The 23,288-nt window shown below is 36.4% G+C and overlaps 1 protein-coding gene across 1 annotated transcript in view; it reads right to left on the reverse strand.

Annotated features, from left to right (window-relative positions):
• VPS13D (vacuolar protein sorting 13 homolog D) overlaps window positions 1–23,288 on the reverse strand; it is a 193,845-nt gene that overhangs the window by 164,807 nt on the left and 5,750 nt on the right. Inside the window, exons 3-20 of the mRNA XM_065421413.1 lie at window positions 21,232–21,309; window positions 20,716–20,906; window positions 18,241–18,321; window positions 16,167–16,283; window positions 15,740–15,844; window positions 14,455–14,625; window positions 14,171–14,271; window positions 13,381–13,549; window positions 11,281–11,373; window positions 10,244–10,454; window positions 9,298–9,477; window positions 8,412–8,542; window positions 7,469–7,541; window positions 6,416–6,586; window positions 5,072–5,202; window positions 4,472–4,604; window positions 725–2,950; window positions 72–223 (exon numbers count right to left, since the gene is read on the reverse strand). Coding sequence (XP_065277485.1) covers window positions 72–223; window positions 725–2,950; window positions 4,472–4,604; window positions 5,072–5,202; window positions 6,416–6,586; window positions 7,469–7,541; window positions 8,412–8,542; window positions 9,298–9,477; window positions 10,244–10,454; window positions 11,281–11,373; window positions 13,381–13,549; window positions 14,171–14,271; window positions 14,455–14,625; window positions 15,740–15,844; window positions 16,167–16,283; window positions 18,241–18,321; window positions 20,716–20,906; window positions 21,232–21,309 — 4,514 coding nt within the window. The remainder of the gene's footprint in view (window positions 1–71; window positions 224–724; window positions 2,951–4,471; window positions 4,605–5,071; window positions 5,203–6,415; window positions 6,587–7,468; window positions 7,542–8,411; window positions 8,543–9,297; window positions 9,478–10,243; window positions 10,455–11,280; window positions 11,374–13,380; window positions 13,550–14,170; window positions 14,272–14,454; window positions 14,626–15,739; window positions 15,845–16,166; window positions 16,284–18,240; window positions 18,322–20,715; window positions 20,907–21,231; window positions 21,310–23,288) is intronic.

A 23,288-nucleotide genomic window follows, 5' to 3' on the forward strand; every position in this document is an offset into this window, starting at 1 on the left:
CAAAAAATTGCTATATTCAACTGTGGAGTAAAACATCTATATTCATACTGGTAAATATTAAATTATTATACCTGAAGAGGGTTGACAAATTTTCCCTCGATTCTCATAATGCTTGATATTCCAAAGTCTTCGTTACTCAAAGGGAACGTCAAATCTAAATCTCTGTCTATTGGGATCTTTTCCAATTTAAACTGGATAGTGGTGTTGTTCAGAATGTGGAAAGCTGTTATTAAAAGATATACATACTTACATTTTTATCCCCAACATCTACAGGATTAAATACTAATCACATCATACTGAAACGTAACTGTCAAATTAAAATAAAGGCAAAAATTATACCACCATGGAATATATAATTACCTGGAGACTGAAATTGGCTCTCTTTTGACATGGGACTGAATAAGTACAGCCCAAAAAGGACAACATAAGTCTGCTTTTGCTGATCTAATTCTGAATCTTTCGGTTGCTCTAAAAACTTTTTTTTAATTGTAGTTCTGATTATATTTTAGCAAAGCTGTGCATGGAGGCAACTATTCAGTTTTCAGATTAGGAGTGCAAAATCTGGATACAAATAAATGTGAATTTGTCCACATTGTAATTAAATTCCCAAGCAGCACATTTTATGAAAAGCCTCTTTTTAAACAGATATTTATTTAAATACGCTCAGGTTTTAATACTACTTGCTAGTCAAAAGAAAGCAGCCAGAGTTTTTCATGTTACTTACCATGACCTTTATGTAATGATTCAAAAAAATCATGACGAGTAAAGTTGGATTCCTCCTGGCTAGTAACACTGGGAGTACCTGAAGGAGGGTGTAACCCTTGAGTCATCTCACTTGCAGACTCTTTCCTGACCATAAGCTGGTTGCTATTTAAAGAATACATTTTAATATCTTTAATTTCAACTTGCAGTCTGTCACTTCTAGACTCATCTTCTCCTGGCACAAAATTCTGAATAGATATTTGTCCTAGATGTCCTACAAGCAGTTCAGGGCTACCTGGCTTGCGAGGTATTGATACAATTGGTGACTCAACATTTACATTTAAGATAAGCTTAATGGTATCAGTTTTGAGAGATGATGGTCCAAACCCATCTTCTTCATTATCTTCTAAATTGAAAGGGTCTCTTGATCGTGGTGTTGTATCAAACAGAGAAACCATTTCACTGTATTCAGCAGTTTTAGTTGCCAGGACAGAGGTAACTTTTGTTGCTGCTGTCTTCAGCATGCTGCAGAAATTCTCTTCCAATTCATCCATGGATAAAGTTAGTTCTTTCAGAAATTTAGCTGAGTGGTTGTAATGTAAAGAAGCCATTTTGAGGTTCAGGGAGCATTCTTCTTTTGACTGCTCTACGAAATTGAAGCTCAAAGCATCTGGGAGGCTACTTTCCTCATGAAGCCTGACAAACAGAGATTCAAAGTAGCCAATATCATTGATGAGATTTTCATACCTTACTGTATTCCCTATGCTGACAACATACTGGTTCTTAACGTTATCTTGTGTCAGATCCATAAGGTGCAAGCAGCCAAGAGAGCCATTTACATCCAACTTGTTACACATGGAGACATTAACTTTGGTGCCACCAATGCTCGCTGTTGCAATTTTTCTGCCATATTTTTCTCCATTTGTCATTCCAACTGTCCTAAGGAGGAGTATATTTAACCAGTGAATGTCCACTGCTACTTCTATATTTCGTTCATGGGTAGACTGAAAGGTTTCCTGCTCCCTGAAATTTCTTTCCAAGTCAGTCATTAAAGGTTGAGGGCTAGAATCTTCTTTTTCCTTTGGGAAGGATTTCTGGAGAAACCCGATCAACTCAACAATTGTCTCTGGATTAAGAATGATATCCAAGTTGTTCACCTGCACTGATATCACTTGGAGCGTGCTGTCCAAATTCATTGATGGGCATTCTGCACTCACAAATTGATATTCCAGTTTAATCAAAGATTCTTGATCTTTTGCATAATTACCAGATGAAATATTTGAGGCTGTTGCACATTTCTCTGTTAAACTGGCCACATCAATTGGACAGGCTTCATTTGGTCCATAAATAGGAGACTGTGCCCTACTATCTTGAAGTCTTCCTGTCGGAACATCAAAACTAAGATTCTTGTGAGAAGCCATCAAAAGATCAAAATCAGAGCCATATGTTTGCATAGTGTCAACCAGTAATAAGCCATGAACAGTTAGTGACACTTCTGCATCATAAGGCCTCTTCACAAAATGGGCATTGGTGCCAAAAACCTTGAGTACAGAGATATATCGCCCATTGCTTTCAACACCTAGCTGCATACAGTTAACTTTAAATTCAGCTAAAAGAAGTTGAGACTCTACAAGAACCTCCCTAGTATGTTGTTCAACCATCATAACACTCTGTGTTAAATTCATTACAGAATCATGCAAACTTCCACGCTGATCGACTTCTGTGAAAATCTTCTCTTTCCCTATGTGTAAAGCATCTGGGGACTTAGTTTCAGATGTACTCAGCCTTGCAAAACAATTCTTCAAAGCTGATATTTTATCCTCATTGATATGTATTTTCAAGTCTGGTAAATTCCCAGATAGGACAGCTCCTGGGTATTTTGGATCAGACGTGTATATCAATCTGCGCTCCAACTGCAAATGAACATTGAATTTTTCTACCACATGAGTTGGACCCACATCGCTATCCTGAACATGTTTCCAGTTATCTTTCACTCGTCCAACCATGATCTGAAGATCCATAAATGACAACGTGTATCTCTCATACATTTTTTTACTCATTAAGTGTGCCTGTAGTTGCTCTTCACTGATTTCTACTCCAGTCAATTCAGATGTTTTGATTCCACTACTTGTGGTGGCCTCAGAAGGCGGGGTATTGGGAGGAGTTGCAAGAGGGGTTTTATATTCATCATCACTCAGTTCATTGACCTCTGATGACAAACCACCTGCACTCTTCTTTTTAGACTCATCTGTAGATTAAAAAGGAGGGACTCATCAAAATCATACATTCTTTTCCTTTGGATACTTCTAAAATATTGACCTTGTTGTATGTTTTGTTTTTAAACAATGGTCAAGAAATTGTCAAGTGCAATACTCATGTAGTACCCGATCTCTTATCACTAGATTTGATAACAGTAAGAAAGCAAAAAGAAAAGTAACCACTATATTTCTTGCACGTGGTGCAAAAGTGACAGAAAACATATTTAAAAAAACAATTTTAAAAATTACACTTATGTGAACTTTTGTTAATCTATTATTAAAATATATTATTATACATTATTATTACTATTACTGAAGGAGATTAGAGGAAAATATTTTTCCTATGTTGATGTGATGCACAACACTTTGGGCTGATTCAAGGGCCATTGAAGCCAGCTAATTCAGACTAAATTGACTTAAATGGGATCAACCCTTTTGTGGCTAATCAACTTTACTGTCCATAGAAGAGAATCAGTAAAAGACTAATCTTGCAATTTCCATTTTTGTTTCTGTGTGGTTTAAACATAGCACGAGAGGAGAGAAAAATCATGCCACTCAAAAGAATCTAATTCCAATTTAAACCTTACTAGGGAACCCAAATGGATGTTGTGAAAATAGTTTACTCAGAGTTTGCCCAGTTCAATCCATAACGTAGCAGTTACTAAAGAAAAAAGCTGTGAAGACCTTGCAAAAATTGGTTTTTCGATATGCTAGAAAGAGGTAGAATGGTACGTCTAAGGACCTGGAGGATGAAATCCTGGCAAAACTCCCATTGACTTCAGTGGGATCAGGATTTTACTCCGGACTGTAGAGTTCATCAGCATCATACTATTTTCCACTGAGGAGACATTAAAACTAGGTTTCTTTTAAGGTTAGGACATCTTCATTTTCAAAAATGAGTACTAAATAGAGAAATCCAATGTAATAATAACAACTGTTACTTAGCTATACTGCATTTTAAGCAGATTTGGTTTTATCTAAAAGCTTAATTTTTTTTAATTGTGTTTGAGTTTCCTTTTCAGTTTTTGTACATTACTATCAGCACTGTGGTTCGGCTCTGTTATAAAAGTAATTGTTTTATTTATTGGATACTTAAAAAAAGAAAATTCCTTTCACTCTCACCAGCTAGCCCTTGGCAAATGCCAAGAGTACAGCCTCACAGGGATCCATATTTTGGAGACCATCTTCAAAACATGCTTTCTCTGGGACAGCTGTCTCAGACTCTAAGCCTTTCTGATTCTCTGTGACAAGAATCCCCAGTCCGCTCAAATGTGCCAGACACACAGGTTACAGATGTAAATTGCCGTAGGCAGACTTCAGATTTCATACTAGGTCCTGTAGAGGTAAGGCCAGCCCTGGACTAAAGTTTACCCCCTCCCAACCTTCACCAATAAATATGGTGTTACTACTAGTAAAACTGTATGTGTGCCCAGGCAAATAGAAGAATGCTAGAGTAGAAAAAAAGAGTGTTTCTACCTTATAAACAGATAGAGTTTATTTCCAGGCCATACCTTGAGAATTGGTAAGTAACATTCTCCCCAGGTCCAATACTACTAACACGGGGTCCACAAATTTGAAGTCATCAGGAAAAATCACCTGAGGGGCGGAAATATCGAGGCACACTGTCCAACGTTTGCTGTTTTCCTGAAAATAAAATAATATTTTCTTCCCATTCACAAAACAAAACAAGAGTCAATCCTATCCAAATTATAAAGTTCAAATAGCAAATCTCCACTGATACTAAGTTACCTGTATAAGCATAACATGCATTTGACACTGTTTTATGAAAAAGTATCAGAGCCTGAATATTTTCTTCTCAAAGAAAAGATCCTTTAATTTTTTCTCTTGTTATAATAGCTACTTATGACATGTACATTACGAATACAATTACCCTTTAATTTTTAGGAAGGGGAAAGTAATTCCCGAGAGCAGCTGAAAGATGATTACTACATACTTGGGAGAGAATTTAAAAAAAAACCTCAACACCCAACAACTTCTATTGATTTCAATGGGAACTTGAAATTTGGGGAACTTTGTGGATCCCTTCCATGTTTCAGAACTAATATAAAAGGCAAGGAAACAAAACACATTTCTGAGGGAAAAAAACTTACAATGAAATCTCCCACTAGTAAACGATCAATCGTTTGTCTGATTTCAGCTTTTGTCTGCATTTTTAGTTTGTTGTACTGTCTTCTAGCCGCTTCAGCCACTCTCAGCTCTAGCTCAGACTGATATCCAAAACCTGCATGAAAGATACAAATCTGACTATGTATAATTTTGTTCACATATTGCTGAATCAGGAAGAAGTGAGAATTTATTTATTGTGATTTATAAAAATGTAAACTAAGTTGTTATTTTTTCCAGGAAAGTCCATAACAGACAGCCAAAAATTGCATCTATAGCCTGGAGTGACCATTCCCAATAACAGCCCTAAACACTAACAGTTTCTCCTCCCTTGGTGTTCAAACCTCAGCTGCTAGCAGAGGACCTCACCCTCCTGATTGAACTAACCTCGTTATCTCCAGACTGATTCTTGCCTGCATATTTATACCTGCCTCTGGAAATTTCCATTACATGTGTCCGACAAAGTGGGTATTCACCCACGAAATACAATACATCTGTTAGTCTTAAAGGTGCCACAGGACTCTCTGTTGCTTTTCACAGATCCAGACTAACACAGCTACCCCTCTGATACTTGTATTACAAATGATTATTTGGCAAAAACAGAGCTTTTAAGCAAACAAAGGATTTCTTAAATCCTTGTCTGATCATTATGGCGGGTCACACCTTCCATTTTAATTTCCTGAACAAATGTACTGACGGGAATTTAAGGAAGGGCTATGAGGCAGCCAAAATCCTTCCTAATTGTATCCATGTCCCTTGAGGAACATTCTGATCTTGTGAAAAGGAAGGAAAACTATTTCTATACTAGGCCTGTCCCATATCTTGCTGCTATCAAACTATTAGTATTCAAATATTAAGGACTCAAAAAGGATCATTCATTGTTCCTTATTCTCACCCTTTCTGCCCTCAGAAGCAAACATACAGAGCTGAAATTTTAATGGCAGCTGATAAAGTTCAAGTTCAGGTCAAGCCCAGGACAAGCAAGGATTAGTTCAGTGAAGCTCTATCCTTACGGAAGAGACACAACTGTAAAAAGGAAGAGACTCCCTCTGACAAATCCAAGAGCGGCAACGACAGACTTGAGAGAGGGACAGATTGTGATAATGTGGCATCTACAAGAGTAGTAAATTAAAGCTGGTAGTGTAGGGAGATATCCTGAAGGCATATCCTGTCTACTTCAGAAATCAAGAGAAGCTCTGCACTATTTCTTGATTTGAATTTACAATGGAAACTCTTATTGCTGCTTTACCGTAGTAACTATGAGAAAATCAATCAAATTTGAGAAAAATAAATAAGCCATGAAAAAAATATATAAAACAAAAAAGGTTAACCTGAGGTATGAACCCTTCCCTTGTAGAAGAAATCGGCTACTTTCTTAATGGCTTGTGGATTGTAAATAATATTTAGAGGTCTGGTACTGACTTCCAGGCGTCTCTCAAAATTGCTGCGGGCTGGGTTTCTCTCATACAGCATCTCAAATACTGGTGCATCAGGATCTGCATCTGAATCAAGATAACAAAAGAATCTAAAAGCAATTCTGTCTAAAATAGCAGTATGGCAGGTATAAAAATCAATTTTTAGTTTGCATGGGGGTAGTAAATATCTGACGATCACTCGTACTATAGTATTTAAAAATTTTAAATTACAATGGATATGCCCATGTTGGTACAACAAAAGCAGCTCAATTTAAAAATAAACATTCATAGACTTTAAGGCCAAAAGAGACCATCGTGATCATCTTTTCTGACCTCCTGCATACCGCAGGCCCCAGAACCTCACCCACCCACTCCTGTAATATACCCCTAACCTCTGGTTGAGTTAGTGAAGTCCTCAAATCATGATTTAAACGACTCAAGTTACAGACAATCCACTCTAGTTGAAACCAGCAAGTAACCCATGCCCTGTGCTGCAGAGGAAGGCGAAACCCCCCCAAGGTCTCTGTCAATCTGACATAGGGGGAAATTCCTTCCCGACCCCAAATATGGAATTAGTATTTGTCTATAATTAAACAACTAAAATTTTCAAAACTGGGTACCTAAAATTAGGTTCCTAACTCAAGCAGCAATCAAGATGCTGAGTATCAGCAGTTCCTACTGAATTCAATTTGTCAAAATCAGGCCATTTATTTAGGTGTATAACAACCCAATCTTGCAAATTTGCTTTGCAAAGGTGGATCTCTGAGCCCATGCAAAGCCCCATTGACTTCAGCGTGGGAGATATCCTGCAAGTTTCTCTATGCAAGTTCAGAGCCTAAATATGGATATAGGAGCCTAACGTTAGGCACCAACGTTTGAAGTTTTTTAGCCTAAGTATTTCACGAATATATTTTTCAAATGCATAATCTGGTTGCATGCTCAGATCAGGCATAAAAATGAAAATATTACCAGTGCTCTGATTAGTCATTTCTGAAGATGAAGTCTGGAGACCAAAGGAGGAGACGCAGCCAACCTCTTTTTGCTAATTAGAACAAAAAAAAATTGAAGGCCATCAAACAGAATATAAAAATAAGCCATTTAATGTACATACCCAAATTTAAGTTGTGTTTTTCCTTATTATATTTGTTGCCAATTTTATAATGCAATGTGATTTATAATGATTATAATGCCATTATGACATGTATTTTTTTTTCATATAACCAATAATGAAAGAAAGGAAAACAATTTGCATGTGAACATATAAGGAGGAAAAGCTATTTTTCTTAGTCAACAAGCTGATGTCTGAATAAAAATTGCAAGTGGAAATCACATTTCTACAAATTATAGTTAATAGACTTCAAGTCTTCAAGGCTAAAGCAAAATCAAATCTTTCATCCCCCTCTGGTAGAAACACTTAAATTCTTCAGTGACAATACTAGAAGAAAAGTTCCTGGATCCTAGGTTTGTGGTCTAGAACTAAATGCAATTGAAGCAAGTCTTCCATGGGACCCAAGGTTTTTCGTGGGGGGGAGGGGGAGGGAGAGAGAGAGTTGGTAAATAAAGCAAGAACAAACAACTCTCTAGCTAATTAAGCAGCAGCACTGATTATTCCAAAGCTAAATTCAGTCCAACTGGCTCTGAATAGTAATATCCAGAACTGTTCCAAATATTAAAAAACGGGAAGAGCTTTATGGGGGATCCTTGCAGAGAAAAAAAGTCAAAGATCATTCAGACATTTTCCAGTTTATAGATTTTCATCTGTGCTTATGATGTTAATGCTTCATACTAAGATACATATGAAGATTAACATCAGTATTTTTATATTCATGTTTTGCTATATATTTTTTTATTTATATATCAATCCTGAAATGAACAGTACTATATCAAGATGTAATTGCATTCTTTTACATACAGGATTAGGGAAGACAAGAACAGGAAATATGGTCCCTTGTGTTGCTAAATCTCGCAGAAAAAGGCCACCCAGTTGAACTGTGAGAAGGGAAGAATTTCTGCGGGGAAGGGATTCTGCTAAGATCTTTACACCTGGAAAATAAAGACATAAGTGGCTATATTGCATTCTAGAAAAAATAAATGACAATAAATGTATTTATGGATGAGAGATACAAGTGTCATCTTACATATTCATAAGCTAAGAAACAAGACAAGAGCTAAGACTGGACAGTTATGCTTCACTGACAGTCTTTTAAACCATCAGTTTCTCATTGCTAAGCATTTCTTCAAATTTAAGAATTAAAGCCCTTGTAATATAAGGGGATTTTTTTTTTTTTTTTTTTTTTTTTTTTTTTTTTTTTTTACAAGTAATGTGATTAGAAGTGTCTGCAAATATCTGCATCAAAATGTTGAAAAATGCATTTTGGGATAGATTACTAACAGCATTTTTTGCACATTTATTTCTACAAATTTATTGTCTGAACTCAGAACTAAATACCAGAAAAAAATTCAAGTTATAAAATTTGATTACTGTGAAACTGTTCAAATGTCTGAAAGTAAAAAGATTTATTACCACTCTATACATAATAAAACTTAAATGAAAGTTTAATACATTACTTTCATATTCACAATCTCAATTACCTACTTCAATCCTAAAATAATTAAACCAGTCAAGGTATAAACTAACAAAACACAGGCTTACCAAAGGAAGTGAGATCTGAACTTGAATTGTTTCAGTACTGTTCCATGACATTAGCTCAGTCATGAGTGGCTGCATTGTTTATAAAGCAGGCAAAGCTCCTGTCCTATTTTAGGTATGACAACTATCAAAATTTGAAATATGTTACCTGAAAATTCCAGCTGCATGAAAGCACTTTCATTTGTACAGAGAGCCCTCTTCTCCTTATGCAACAAGGTGACAGTGCCACCGTGCAACTGGAGATTTAATTTAGCAAACACGTGATCTCTTTTTGTAAATGTGTTCATACTGGAGGCATCTGCAGCTGGATCAAAAAATTCATCAGCACCTAATTTAAAAAGGAGAACAAGGTGAGTTTAACAAACAAGCTACGTAACGGCTGGTGAGCAAAAACTTGAGACTTCATTTTCGATGAAGGACAAAGATGGCCCAACTACGGGGGTGGGAGGAATGAACAAGTAGACAACCGCTTCTATACTTCTCCCGCAATAGTTATCACTACAAACAATTAAAACAGTGCAGGCAGCTGCAATCTTTATGGTGCTTTAGAAATTAGCCATCTCATCAACTCTAACAGAAAAAACCCACACAACTTTTAATTTCGTTTTAGTCGATGATTAAGAAACAAATATTTTTTAAGTGTTTCTCTTTTATACGTATTTATTTAGAAATTTAAGTCTACATCTCTCTCCTTTTAATGATATGAATTTTAAAAATCATTTCAGTTCATCTTTAACAAGTATTTAACGGAGGATACATCTACAGTGAAGAAAAAAAAAAAAAAAGCCCATGGCAGCAAGCCTCAGAGCCTGAGTCAACTGACTTTGGCTTGTGCGGCTTGCACTACAGGGCTACAAATAGCAATATAGATGTTCCCGTTTGGGTTGGATCCCAGCCTCTGAGACCCATGCCCCTCACTGGATTTTAGAGTCCAGGATCCAGCCCAAGCAGTTTACACTACTATTTTTAGCCCCATAGCACAAGCCCAAGTTAGTTGACTCAGGCTCTGAAACTCTGACACCTTTTTTTTTTTTTTTTTTTGGCAGTATACACATTCCCTAAGGTGATAATTTGGAGATAAAATATTACCATACCCAGTATGTCTTCTGGATTCCACTGTTCTTGTGTTTCTGGTAGCAGTCCCTCAAAAGGTTCACCTTCGTATGTTTGCTGAGCGAATCCATACCAGCCCCCCCACCCAGGAAACCAAGACTGAAGATACTGCAGCATCCCTCTGGTACTGCTGCATTCAGGGTCTGCAGTAGGAGAAACTCCAGGGGACTCAGATAAAGGCTCTTTAACACTCTGTTCCAAATAAACAAAATCAAAACACACATTAGGATAAATAAATGAAAAGAACCTTTGTCTTAAAAATACAGAATGTACTATTTCTTACTATGATTCCATCTACTATTTATTTACTGAACATTCCTAAGCATAAATACCATTCAATGCTGTTTTCACTTGTGATGTCTAAACGGACTATCATCAGAATCTTGTTTTATACATTGTAAACTTATTACCATAGTTAGCTACTGCATATTTACAGGCATATGTATGAGTTAACATTTCTGGACTTATCCAGATCGGTTTCTTAATTTTTCTTAGTTACTCGATCAACCTAACAGTTGCCAGAATCATTTGTAAGGCACCCTAACCATAGCTCAATCAATAAGCATTTACTTTTAATAGAACTCTCACTCAGGGTTACAATCAGTAGTCAACATTACATCTTATGAAATGGGCCTTAAAGGGTCAATGTTTGTACATTTATAAAATTTGCACTATTTATTCCAGGAAAATTCCATTATAGGTTTCAGTCTTAGTTCTCTCTTTTAATATTAAAGAGCAAGAGGAGTTGCTAGTATGGAGCTCAATGTTATCGTCACTGACAGTCAGCATATGGCTGGGGGGGGGGGGGGGCTTGCTGCCCGAGCACCCTAATAATAGCACTCAGCATATCACAACTGAAGAATTTGAGCAGGATTGTGGTTTTAGCATTGGCATCACACTGCTCAGCATGAATATACTGTACATGCTACAATACCTTTTACAATGAGGAAAACATAGTTTCTTGTAATACCGCACCTTTAGGTTCTCAATATTATCCAGTGTACAGAAAGTCACTCACCTCAGCTACGTCATGGAATTTGTCATAAACAATCTCATGTAAAATCTTCAACTCCTCAAATGTCTGCTCTTCTTCAATACGATGCATTTCTTCCTGCAGTGGCAAAAAGGTATGTTTGTGCTGGTTCACAGGCAATTAAAGCTTTATACTCTTCAAAAAACACACTCTGAGAGGGAGATTCTTTCAAGCATCTAAGGGATTTAGCAGCACAAGTGCACAGATTTTCACTGGGACATGTGCTCCTAAATCCCATAGGTGAATTTGAAAATCTCCAGAGAAGATACTGGAACACAGACATATAATGGGAATCAAAGCCAATTAGTTCATTTGATATACAATTAAACTGAGTGCAAATATGCATCTATGCTGCAGGCACATGAGCCAAATTGGAATTGAATTAACGAAAATGAACAAGGAAAGCTATGAAACTACTTTCTGTGAAGAGAATTCATTCCTCGAGGCCAGATGCATCAGAGACAGTGTACTTGGTAGTCTTGTTCCAACTCTTGCATGATAAGGGAGGACTTGGATTGTCTACAACACCAAGTGTGTATGTGATGGTGGGGGGTGACTTGCAACCCTAGAACAGCTGTTTCTTGGATGCTTGAGGGATCTTACTAACAGCAAAAAAATATATATAAAACCAAAGATTGTTTTCAGTGCCAGAAAAAGGCTTGCCTATTAAGTATTGTTTCCAAACTTTGTGACCGGGTATATAGATGCTCAAATCCAATTTCAAAAGAAAACAATTTGATATCATACTAAAGTAAAAATTTACAAAATTAATGAAATATACATTTTAAAAAACTACATTAAAAAGTTATTTAGGTTACAAAGTGAAGCCCTCTCTATGCACTGAACGAGGTAATGGTCTATGGAAGCAATGTTATAATGGAATTAAGATAGCATCAAACTGCATGGGCATAAGGAACCAAAATGAAGGCTGCATCAGTTGGCAACCATGTATCTGACATTCATTAACTTCTAAGTGCTTTATTTTGCAATCTAAATAACGTTCCTTTAACATAGTTTTTTGTATGAAATTTTCTAGGTGTGCAGTTTTTTTAAGATTTTTTTTTTTTTTAAAACATTCTGCTATGTACAGCTAACAACCCACCTATCATGCATCATCAGCAAGGTTTCAGCCCTGAACCTTCAGCCCTGCAGCAAAGCTTGAGCTAAGGACTAACTACATTAGCTGGCCATAGGAGAATATAATCCTGGGGATTACGGGAAGGGAGAAGGAGGGAATGTAGTGGAGATGAACTATTGGGGCCACGTGCTGGGTCTGAGCAGGTGAGTGGGGAGGGCACAACCCATCTCCCAGAAGCTAGGGGAATGCGTGCCTCATGGGGGAAGATGGGCCATTGGGGCCCCGTGCCAGGTGATGGTCAAAGGGGAGCCCAGGTCAGCTCTCTTCCTCTGCTCCTGTCACTGCAACAGCTCTGGAAGCTCCAAAGTGTTCCCAATACAGTATGCGCTGCTGCTGTTTTGGCAGCAGCATGGCCTGGCTCTTTAAAATGTTTGTGTTCAGTTACTTTGACATGCTGAAAATGAAAAGGCAAATGGCAATTTTCCAAAGTTTATAGCTCAGCCAAATCTGAATGAAATAGCTAAATAACATTGCAAATTGCAGGAAAACTGAATAGCAATTCTGTCTTCCATTTGAAAACCAAATCTTGAAAGAACTACCTTAAACATAAAAATTTACTTTTCCTATTCTTCCACCTCCCAGTATGGAAGGCTTGGGACACTATCTAGTTTTGCATTTTGAAAGACTTCAAGTAGAAGTTTCCTTCTTCATCTATAAAAAGATCAGCATAAATAATTAGGGAAGAAGCACCATTGATAATTGCAAGAAACAAGTAACAGCTCAAGGAAAGATTATCTCTTACAATACAAAGAGATTTTACGTGCTAAAAACAATTTGCTGCCACACAACATATTGTTTAGCAAATTTAAAATAACTCTACAGTTAAATATGAGGTAAATTTTAAAACAAGAACATAAGCAAAACACATCTAGTTTCATTTCAAAAAGATGCTAGGGTCACATATTGAGGTGTTATCTATACTGTACAGTACTTGCAAATTTCAATACCTGTTCCGCAAAAGACAGCGGGATGCCTTTTAACTGATTGTAATACATATCTGTGTAAGACACTGCATCTTGGGCCCGGTGTAATGCGAAGTCCCAGGTAGAGTGTTGCCTCTGTTCTCTGATTTCTGAAAGATTAGCGTTCAAAGCAAAGATCCACCATTCTCGGCAGCTAAAACATGTCAAATGAATACATTTCCAGTTAGTTTGATTCTCAATCCAGAGGAAAGGCTGGGTGAGAAAAATAGAGGGTCACTAGCCAGGAAATAAATGGGCACCACAGCCTCAATGGCACGTCAACCCAGCATGTCCTACTACTGCAGTAAGAAGCGCTACCTTCATTTCATCAGCTCCTGTGACCTTTACTCTTAATACAGATCTGTGAACTGAGCGTGTGGGGTTCCCCACCTTCTTCAACCAAAAAAAAGCCAACTCATTCCAAAGGGAAGGGGGCAAAACTCCAATGCTATTTTCATTGTTTCATCATTTCATTCTTATAACTTGTGACAGAAGCACTTAAGAGCTTTGGATAAATGCAACTTTTATTTTAGGTATAAATGCAAATTAAATATAAAGCAATAATTCACCTGGTAGAGCACAGAATATTAGAACTATAATTTCAATTTATTTCTAAATTCTGTGCACCACATAATCACTAGCTACCGCCTTTGTGATTTTTGCCCTAACTTTAGACTAAACAGTGTTGTTCAGATAAGTGTAAAATAAACATAAGACTGCATAAAAGGGTATTTTACAACACTACATAAAAATATCAGTAGTATAAAAAACTTACTTGTCAGTTATCATAACCTTTGGTTTCCATTTCCTGAATTTTAGCTGTCGCTCTTTTCGATCCAGTTCCTTTAAGAACCCCATGATTTGTTGATACTGCATCTTTTAATAAAACAGCATATAAATAAATTAGGCAGTGTTAATGTATTCTGTTAGATTATCAGAGTGGTTTATAATGTATCTGCACAATGATTAAATCTCAATTTTACTTTCTGTGGGTCAACTGAAAATAAACAACATCTAAAGCATGATCTGGAGAAGCGATTCACTGAGAAATCATTTTACCTGTGAAAGTTTTAATGGTATTGTCTCAAGCTGGATATCACACTCAAGCCGTGGTGTATGTCGTGATCTTAAAGGCTCCTTAGAACAGTTTCTCTTGAGGAGAGCTGAAGTACATAAAGGCTCCATGATGTAATTATGATCACGGCTCTCCATACTTTTGTCCATTGCTTCCTGTGAGTTACAAGCAAATTCAATCTGTCACTGCATAGAACACACATACACAATTTATTTAAATGACGATCTGCTAATAAGGATTCTACTAAGTGTCTTACACTGCTGGAATTCCATCTCCTTTAACCAGGTTTTCTCCTCATGAAATTGTTCTTATCAAAAAGGTAATCTTGTTTAAATATTTGGGTAAATTATTTATACAGTGCCATAGCTGTGCAAGATACTTCACAAATGATAATACTTTGCATTTCTATAGTGTCTTCAGAGGTTCTCAAAGCACTTTATAAAAAGACTGAATTTAGTCTAGTAACACTCCTATGGAGGTAAGAAAATACTATCCCCATTGCATAGATAAATACACTGGGACATAAAAAGATGAAATGATTTACCAAAGATCATACAGAAGTTGGGGGAAATGCTGATCCCATTTTTAGCCACAAAACCATATTTAGCATAGTAACTGAAAAGAAAAACCCAGCCTCTGTCCTTTGGCGCCCACAATCTAAAGCAGTAAGATCCACTCAGGTACACTCTTGAATCCTGAATGGACTCCCATTGAATTCAGTGCAACTGGACACAGATATAAGATCCAATAGCTACACTGAGGCCTAAATTAGACCAAGAACACATCATTACAAATCAAGAGGTGGAACAAAGAGACCAGTAAATACAAAGAGAGGAAAACTGCTCTTAGGAGAAGGTAATCATGTTGAGAGCATATCATTTGAGTGGATTAAGTAATAAACAAGAAACAAGCAAAATTAAGTTATTTTTGTTTAATATTTATAGGCCAAATTACTATTTTACAGTCTGTATTTGTAGTACCATTGACAGGTCTCATGGAAGCAGCATGTTTTAAGGAGGGCTTTTAAAGAAAATAATTTAAATAGGCAATGTTAGGTAGTTCATAGTTCAGTTTTTACTTGGTCCCATACTAATCTTTCCATTACATCATGAATCCACATAGCTTCAGTTGCTCCAAATATTCCTAGACCTAAATCCACTAAAAAAATTATTTTACGTTATATTACAAACCAGTGGAAGAACGTGAAAGTCTTGATTTCCCCCTTCACATGCAAGTAAACATTATTCCTTCCAAATGTTCATCTCGTACCTGTAGCTCACCAAGAGGCAGGTCTCCCAATAAAGTGCAACAAGTATCCCAATAAATACTGAAGTCAGCAACATCCAACTGCTTTTTCCGCATCAACTTCTCTACCTTAAGTGAAAAATTTGAACTCAGTCACAATGCATCAAACAAAATGTGACAAATTATTTTAAATCTAACTGTATTGTGATCACTATTAAATATTCAGTGTGTAACATGCAGCTATTTTTTGACTTTATCATGGTATCCACAATAATTCTTAAGGATAAGATTGTTATATTATAAGACAATATTTGCAGTAATTATTTAATAGCAACCATTGGATTGCATTTTAAAAACAGGAAAAAGTTATATCATTCTCATACAAAAGTGACACATCACATCCTAGCGGGTATCATTTCTTCATGCAATGTTAACTTTGACCTATACTCACAGGCTCATTTACAGCATTTTGCATTGATACATTTTTGATGCACACTCCAAAGGCAAATGGCTGTGAAGGATTTGTGATGCCATCCTCAAACCGCAAATGGACATCTTGAATTTTTAACTGAGGAGAGAGAAAGAAGTGGCACGGAGCAAAAAGACTGTGTTATGCTTGAAACAGATTGAGTGTACTGCAATGCTGATAAATTATATTCAAGCTGTTTCAATACTTACACCTCCAAGAAACAAACAAGATTTAAGATTTAAATGGTTATTCTGTGATGGGACCCTCCTGCCATTTCCTGACTGCACTCCCTCAGGCTCCACTCCATATTTCTTCCTCTGTTCTCTCTGGTCTACCCATCTCCCCAGATGTTAAAAACACCAGCTACGTCATTTGCCATTTTCACAAAACAGGCTATTTTTCTCTGCTGTTTTACTACTACCCTTGCTTGCAGTTGCTATAGTATACAGAAACTCATGTTGCTCAAATACAGACTAGAATAAAAACTAGTGCTCATTAGCAGAACATGAAGTGGTGACCTGAATTAATTTTACATGTGGCAAAATCTCATAATGGTCAAGGAACCAATTGAATTTTGCTGTTTCATGCTTAACTGTACAATGTCCTACTCGGCCCAAGATTTCACATCCAGAATATCTGACTTGTGTCATCATTAAACGCTATATTATCTCTGGAAGGCCCCAGTTATTTCTAGTTATTGTTAATGACAGCCTTTTACAACTGACTTACCTCAGTTTTCTGTTATGAGATAAGCATCGGTACATGGAAGCGATCCCTCAATAAAAAGAGTTAGCACAGACTATATCCTCTACATATAGGTGAAGTAAGAGGACAAATTCATTACATGGCAGCTAGCATAAATAGATTTTAGAAGATACACCTCTACCCCAATATTACGCTGTCCTCTGGAGCCAAAAAATCTTACCGCGTTATAGCTGAAACCGCGTTATATCGAACTTGCTTTGATCCGCCGGAGTGCGCAGCCCCGCCCCCACGGAGCGCTGCTTTACCGTGTTATATCCGAATTCATGTTCTATCGGGCCGCGTTATATCGGGGTAGAGGTGTATTACAGGGAGGGTTGCTTATTTTTTTTTGGTTTCTTTAGACAAGTTTTTTGATAATGCAGATGTCCTTATAGATTTTAATTAGCAAACATATAGATAAGAATAAGTAAATGTGAAAATATCATTAGTTTTATTATGGCTTTAAAAGAGAAAAGTAAAAGAGCCCAGGCTCTAGAATTTTGAGTGAGCTTGCAACTAAGAAGAAAAGGGTTTTGCTGAGTGTCTAGCCAATACTGCTAGATGAAGACTGCATATACATTTTATTTGTGTATGTTAAACAATCTTTCAGGCAGCATCAAGCTTCATGCACCAGAATTAAGCAAAGGTCAAAGTACCAGAATCTCAGAAGTGTATTTACATTTTCTTCTTTATATACTTTAATGCTACTCTCACATCCTAGGACTCACACAGCAACACTACCACTGCAAGCAACAATGGAAGATAATGAATTTTGCCATTTAAAATGGAAACTTCACAACATTAAGAAGGAAGTCAAACTTAACAGCGATATCCACTTCCCAAGCAAATGTGAAGAACAAAACACAGAAGTTGGTCCAGTACAAGATATTACCTCACCAAACTTGTCACGCTCAAAACATTATACATAAACCTGTGTGTAATACATTATAACTTTTAAAATTGGAAGTATTGACTTGGGAGGCACTCCAATATTATGGTAAGGAGAACCATAAAGCTAGACAGCTTTTATATGGATTATTCATCTACCCCTACAAAGCAAGGAAGAACGACACTTCTCAAAGGCTTGGGAGGGTGAAAGATTCCTTCCTCCCCATAAACCCCTCACTTTGCCAATTCTGGCTTGGTTCAGAGGAAAAAGGATTCTAGCTCTGAAAAGGGTCTCTCTCTACTAAGTATCCACCTCCATTTTACACACATTGAATCTCCTAAAAATAAACAAGAAGTACATTATATACAAACTAAGTATTCTTTAGTAAATAGAATGGAAGATTGTGGGTCCCATTAGACTTACTTCAATGTTCTCTACAATTCTTGTGACTGCAGATGCAGTAACTGAATACCAGTAAGATTCTCCTTTCTGCTGTCGTTCTTTCTGAAAGAGACAGAGAACAGCTATTTTATTAAAAAGATAATGTATTTTATTTAAATATAAGGTCTGGAAAATAAATTTTAATGTTTACAAAGCCAGAGGAAAAAAATCTAAATAATGTAGGAGATTGCTAGTCTGACGCAATATTAGAAAGGGATTGTCGTGTTAAAACTCCTATTTAACAAACAATGACTTACTTGTGTTACCAAAAGTTTAGATTATAATAAAGAAAGAATTTTTAAATACCACTTTACTTTTTTACCATTTATGCTTTTTATTTTCAAAGGCTATGTTAAATGAAGCACACAAAGTAAGCTAGTTAGCTTCATGTTCTGGTTCTGTTCCATTAGCACTATGTTTGCATTGCAAACACTGGTAGGGAATGTTTACTTCTAAACAAAAGACTATTTTCATTGAAATAGTCCATTTTCAGGACATTTTAAAACTATTACTATTAGGTTTGGTAATATTTTTAAAAAAAATCACAATTTGGGGAACGAACTACATGACAATCTCTTGGAAGATGGAAGAGCATTAGAAGTATTGCAAGTCAAAAATCTATTCAATATGAAGTAATTTGTTAATGTTAGTGTGTATTAAGACAAAATTATAATATAATTTACACATCACACAAGGAAAAGGATAGGTAACAGATGCTTTTCTTTACCAGGACAATTACAAGTTGTCTACTAGTTACACTACTTGTGAGTATAAGGTTAGAAACTGTCCTATAACTGTACTTAATATCAAACTATCAGTAGTAATGACATCAATCTAAAATATGGTTAACAAGAAACGTATTAGAAAATATTTACAGTTAGCTACTGTTTATATGATTTACTATTATTTGGGGTTAAAGTGGCGGGGGGGGGGTTAATCCCTATTTTGATATTCTGAAATATCCCCCTACACAGACCACTTGCCAACTACTAAGAAGATAGGATTTTAGTAGAAACGTAAAGCAAATAATCCCCAGCAAGTTCTTTCCTCTATTTTGTTTTATTAAAATCTCTCTTTTCGTAACATATTGTCTTCCTTTAGTCTCTTGACTTTTCTTCTGCTGTACATGTGTATCTTACTTCAGACTGGAGTCATCTATTGTAGTTTATAAATATGGAGAAAAAAAAAAAACTATTCAGCAGCCCATAGTACGTTCCAAAGAATTTGTTATGACAGCATCAATCACCAACATAGTACATGTTCTTAGAAACAACAGCGTCTGTATAGTTCACATCAACAGAAGCATGGGTTAATGGAACTCTATCAGTAATTCACACTAATTAACGTGTTATGGTCAAAGGCCCCTGAATTGCTAACATTACGTATGAAAATAAACACACATTAAAAGGTGAAATTTTCAAAAGTGCTATAAAAAATATTTCCCCACACTCAAAATTACAACATGGGCCAGCAATAATCAGTGTGATTTCATAACTCCCACATCATCTTCCTACCAAATAAAATTAGAAACAAAATGTTTGAGCTACACATTTATTCTTTCTTGTATCTAGAACGAGAGCATTCCAGAGTTGCAGGCTCTCAGTGGAGCACAGCCTGCCTCCCATCCCCTTGAGAACTGAGAATGTGCCAATCATAACTGCCAGGAACGGGAAACCGGACAGCAGTCAGTTCCTCCAGTAGATTGGTGCTATATTTAAGATTTTGCATCTTAGCAGTCATCTCTCAAAGCACATTTGTGGAATAACAGGCAGTCAGCACAGTTCCTAAAGCATGGAAGTAATCAACACGTGTAGATAAGGGCTCTTGAAGTTGTACAGCTGTATCATGCAGGTTGCAACTACCAAAAGTGGCTCTCCATGGAAATTCCAAACAAAAAGCATATTTGTAACTTAGCCAAAGTATGGATCATTGTGGAGCAGTCTGGGTCCAAAAGAAAAGGAAACTTGTGAATATCTTGGAGGGGGGGAAAAAAACACATACGCTACCATATACAGCTCAAAGTAAAAAAAAAAAATTTTTTTTAAATGTACACCTAAGTTGCTACACTTACCAAACTTCCTAGGGTAAACCGCATTAAATGATCAAGGGAGATTCTCCAGATATCCCCAGCCCACCACCAATACTTCATCTGATCTGGGTTGAGCTTTAACCGGTATCTTTAATCAACTCAGAAACACTGGCCAGGTAGTACAGTGCTACAGTGAAATTGCTGTGATCTGAAGTGATGATAAAATAGATCTGGGTCTCCTCAGCCTACTGATGAAGCCAAAGACCAGGCTGCCTTATCACTTGCAGATCAAATCATAACTTGGTTTCCTGGATATTGACTCAAAAAGAGACTTACATTTGGTAGAAGATTTAAATGTGATCAATCTTCCGTAACAGCAAAACAAAATCAACTCCTTTATTTTAAAAGATAAGTCCTATGTTACTCACTTTCCATTTTTCTTCCAGTGCCAAAAGAAGAGCTTTCTTGCGTTCTCTTTCGAGCAACTTCTCCCTTTCTTCATCAAAATCTTCTTGCTTTTCTGGTGCACCAATTAAGTGGAGTTTTGAGATAGATATCACCCAGGGATCCACATGTGGGCGATAAAAAGGTATCTGGAGCGTTATTTTGCCAATGAAACCTAGAATCACCAAGATTAAACATTGTTAGAATCCTACAGAGTTACACTGTTATACTCTATGTAAAGTGAGAAAGGAAAAAGACGTAATATTGCAATGTTAAAACAGAATTTGATCGCTATAAATTCACATTACATTATTTGTCCAAGAATTTGACACTTAGCTGCTAACTCTTATTTTAAGGTCAGTTCCACCTATAACTTATTACTAAAAGATCTCTTAAAAGAATCACCAGTGTATGAAATGCTTCATACTTGTAGCAGAAACTAACAAAATGAATAATTCCTGTAGAGAACACCCGTCACACACACAGGCACAAATGCATACCTGCTTTTACTTCAAATGGCAACTCCAGTTCTTTCAAGGCATCTTTCTTTAATGGTAGGTTTTCCAATTCAACAGCACCTGCAGGAGGAAGAGAAATTGCAATCTGTTGAGCAAAATTAAGTTAAAGACTGCTTGGCTGAGGATTATTAACTTAATACCAATAAGAAGTTTTTTCTTTAAAACTAATAAAAATAAATGAAGTGGGATAAAAATTCTATTTTATGAGAAAAGCAAATCTATCATTTTAAAGAATGAGGCAGTTAGAAGTGATATTTAATATTTTTGTAATGATTTTCAAATGCCATCTGCCAGAGTTATTTGATATGGTCACAGCATATATTTCAAAGTACTTAATCTGAACTTCTCCATCAACAGCAAGCATCTAGAAGGCAATTTAAAAAAAAAAAAGTAACCAATTAGATGTTTTCTGGAAATTACAAAAATACACACACAAGATGATTTTAAACAAGGACATGTTTTCAAAACAAAACAAGACAGAAACTGACATTAATACGTAGAAAAGAAAAAATAGGATTGTTGTTCTAAAATGGTCCCTGCTAAAATTACAAGTGGGACAATAAGCAGATGAATGGAAATTCATCTTTTAGTCTTTGTAAACATACCCACAGTATGCCACAGTAGCATAGTATAAATAAAATAATTCCAAAAGCGAGGGAAAACATAAATGCCCAACACACAACAACAGTTTAAATTGTAGCACCCTTGACCTCTATAGTTCCATAGCAGGCAATCATATTTTTATGAAAAGTCTTATATGGTAGATATATTTAACTCCTATTTCATTTTTACACTTTCATATTTCACATATTTCATATTTACACTTCCTTATCGCTTGAGTAGGCCCAGATGAGAACTGTGGCCTCTTTCCTCCTTCCTAGCATTGAATTACCATTTCAAGAAAGGCTGCTCCTTTCAAATATGTAAATTTATCTGTCACACAGGGAAGAAAAATAGACTCTCTTGAAATGTTTCAGACTCAGGAAAGGGGAGGGTTTTAGCAATAACAACAATGAAATGCATTAAAAATAAACAGGATGAAAGACAGGAAGCAAAGTAGAGTGGGAAGGACAAAGGAGGGGAAAGAACAAATGATGGCGTGAAAGGCATGAAGAAGAGGGAAGATAAAATGGTATGTGGAAAATTCATTGTGAGAAACTTGTTTAGAGCCTGGGTCCTTACATTCATTACTCAGGTTAAACTCCTTCTAGCTTTAGTAGAGTTTCATCTGAGTGAGGAGTACAAGACTGGGCCCTTAAAAGAAAACATTGCCACATACTGAAAAACTGGGGCCAAATCCCATAATCTGTTAAATGTACACAACTCTCATTGACTTCAGCAGGTACTGCAGAATATAAACTTTGTTTTTTGTTAGGAGAAGAATAATTAAAGGAGATGTCTCGCCAACACCAACACATCTGAAAATGGAAATTCCCCATGGGTTTCAATGGAGGCCACTAAGAATCTATTCCATGAAATCCTAAAGTTCCCAGCCTCTGATGGTCAGGAAATATACTTCCTACCATGAAGGAACTTTATGTGGCTACATTTGCTTCGGTATATTATTATTATTTATTATTTTTATTGGCATAGCACCCAAAAGCTCCAATCAGGATCAAGGCTACACTGTGCTAAGCACTGTACGAATACACAAAAGGACTCTGTAAACTCTGCAGGGCAGGGGCAATCTAATGCATACTTCTATTTGTTTCTCACCGACCAGTCCTATTGCTGTACCTGATAATAAGAATACAGCTCAAGGCGGGGCCAACCAAGAGTCAAAAAGAACTTAATACTACACACGGACAGCCAAAATTCCATCCTAGAATTATTTCTTTAAGTAACCAACAGTCAAAACTGGCTCCTTGCAGTGTAAAAAAATTTCTTCTCAAAACAAGTGAAGGTGAGGAACTACATTACGTAACTCAGTCAAGACTTTTTTTTTTTTAAATCATGAGTTATTACCCCACCTTTCATGAGTGAGTCAGTGAGTATTCAGATCAGTTCTCACCATTACCTGTTATGGACATTCTATAGTG

This window comes from Emys orbicularis, chromosome 22 (genome assembly GCF_028017835.1).
Source record: "Emys orbicularis isolate rEmyOrb1 chromosome 22, rEmyOrb1.hap1, whole genome shotgun sequence".
Classification (NCBI taxonomy): domain Eukaryota; kingdom Metazoa; phylum Chordata; order Testudines; family Emydidae; genus Emys; species Emys orbicularis.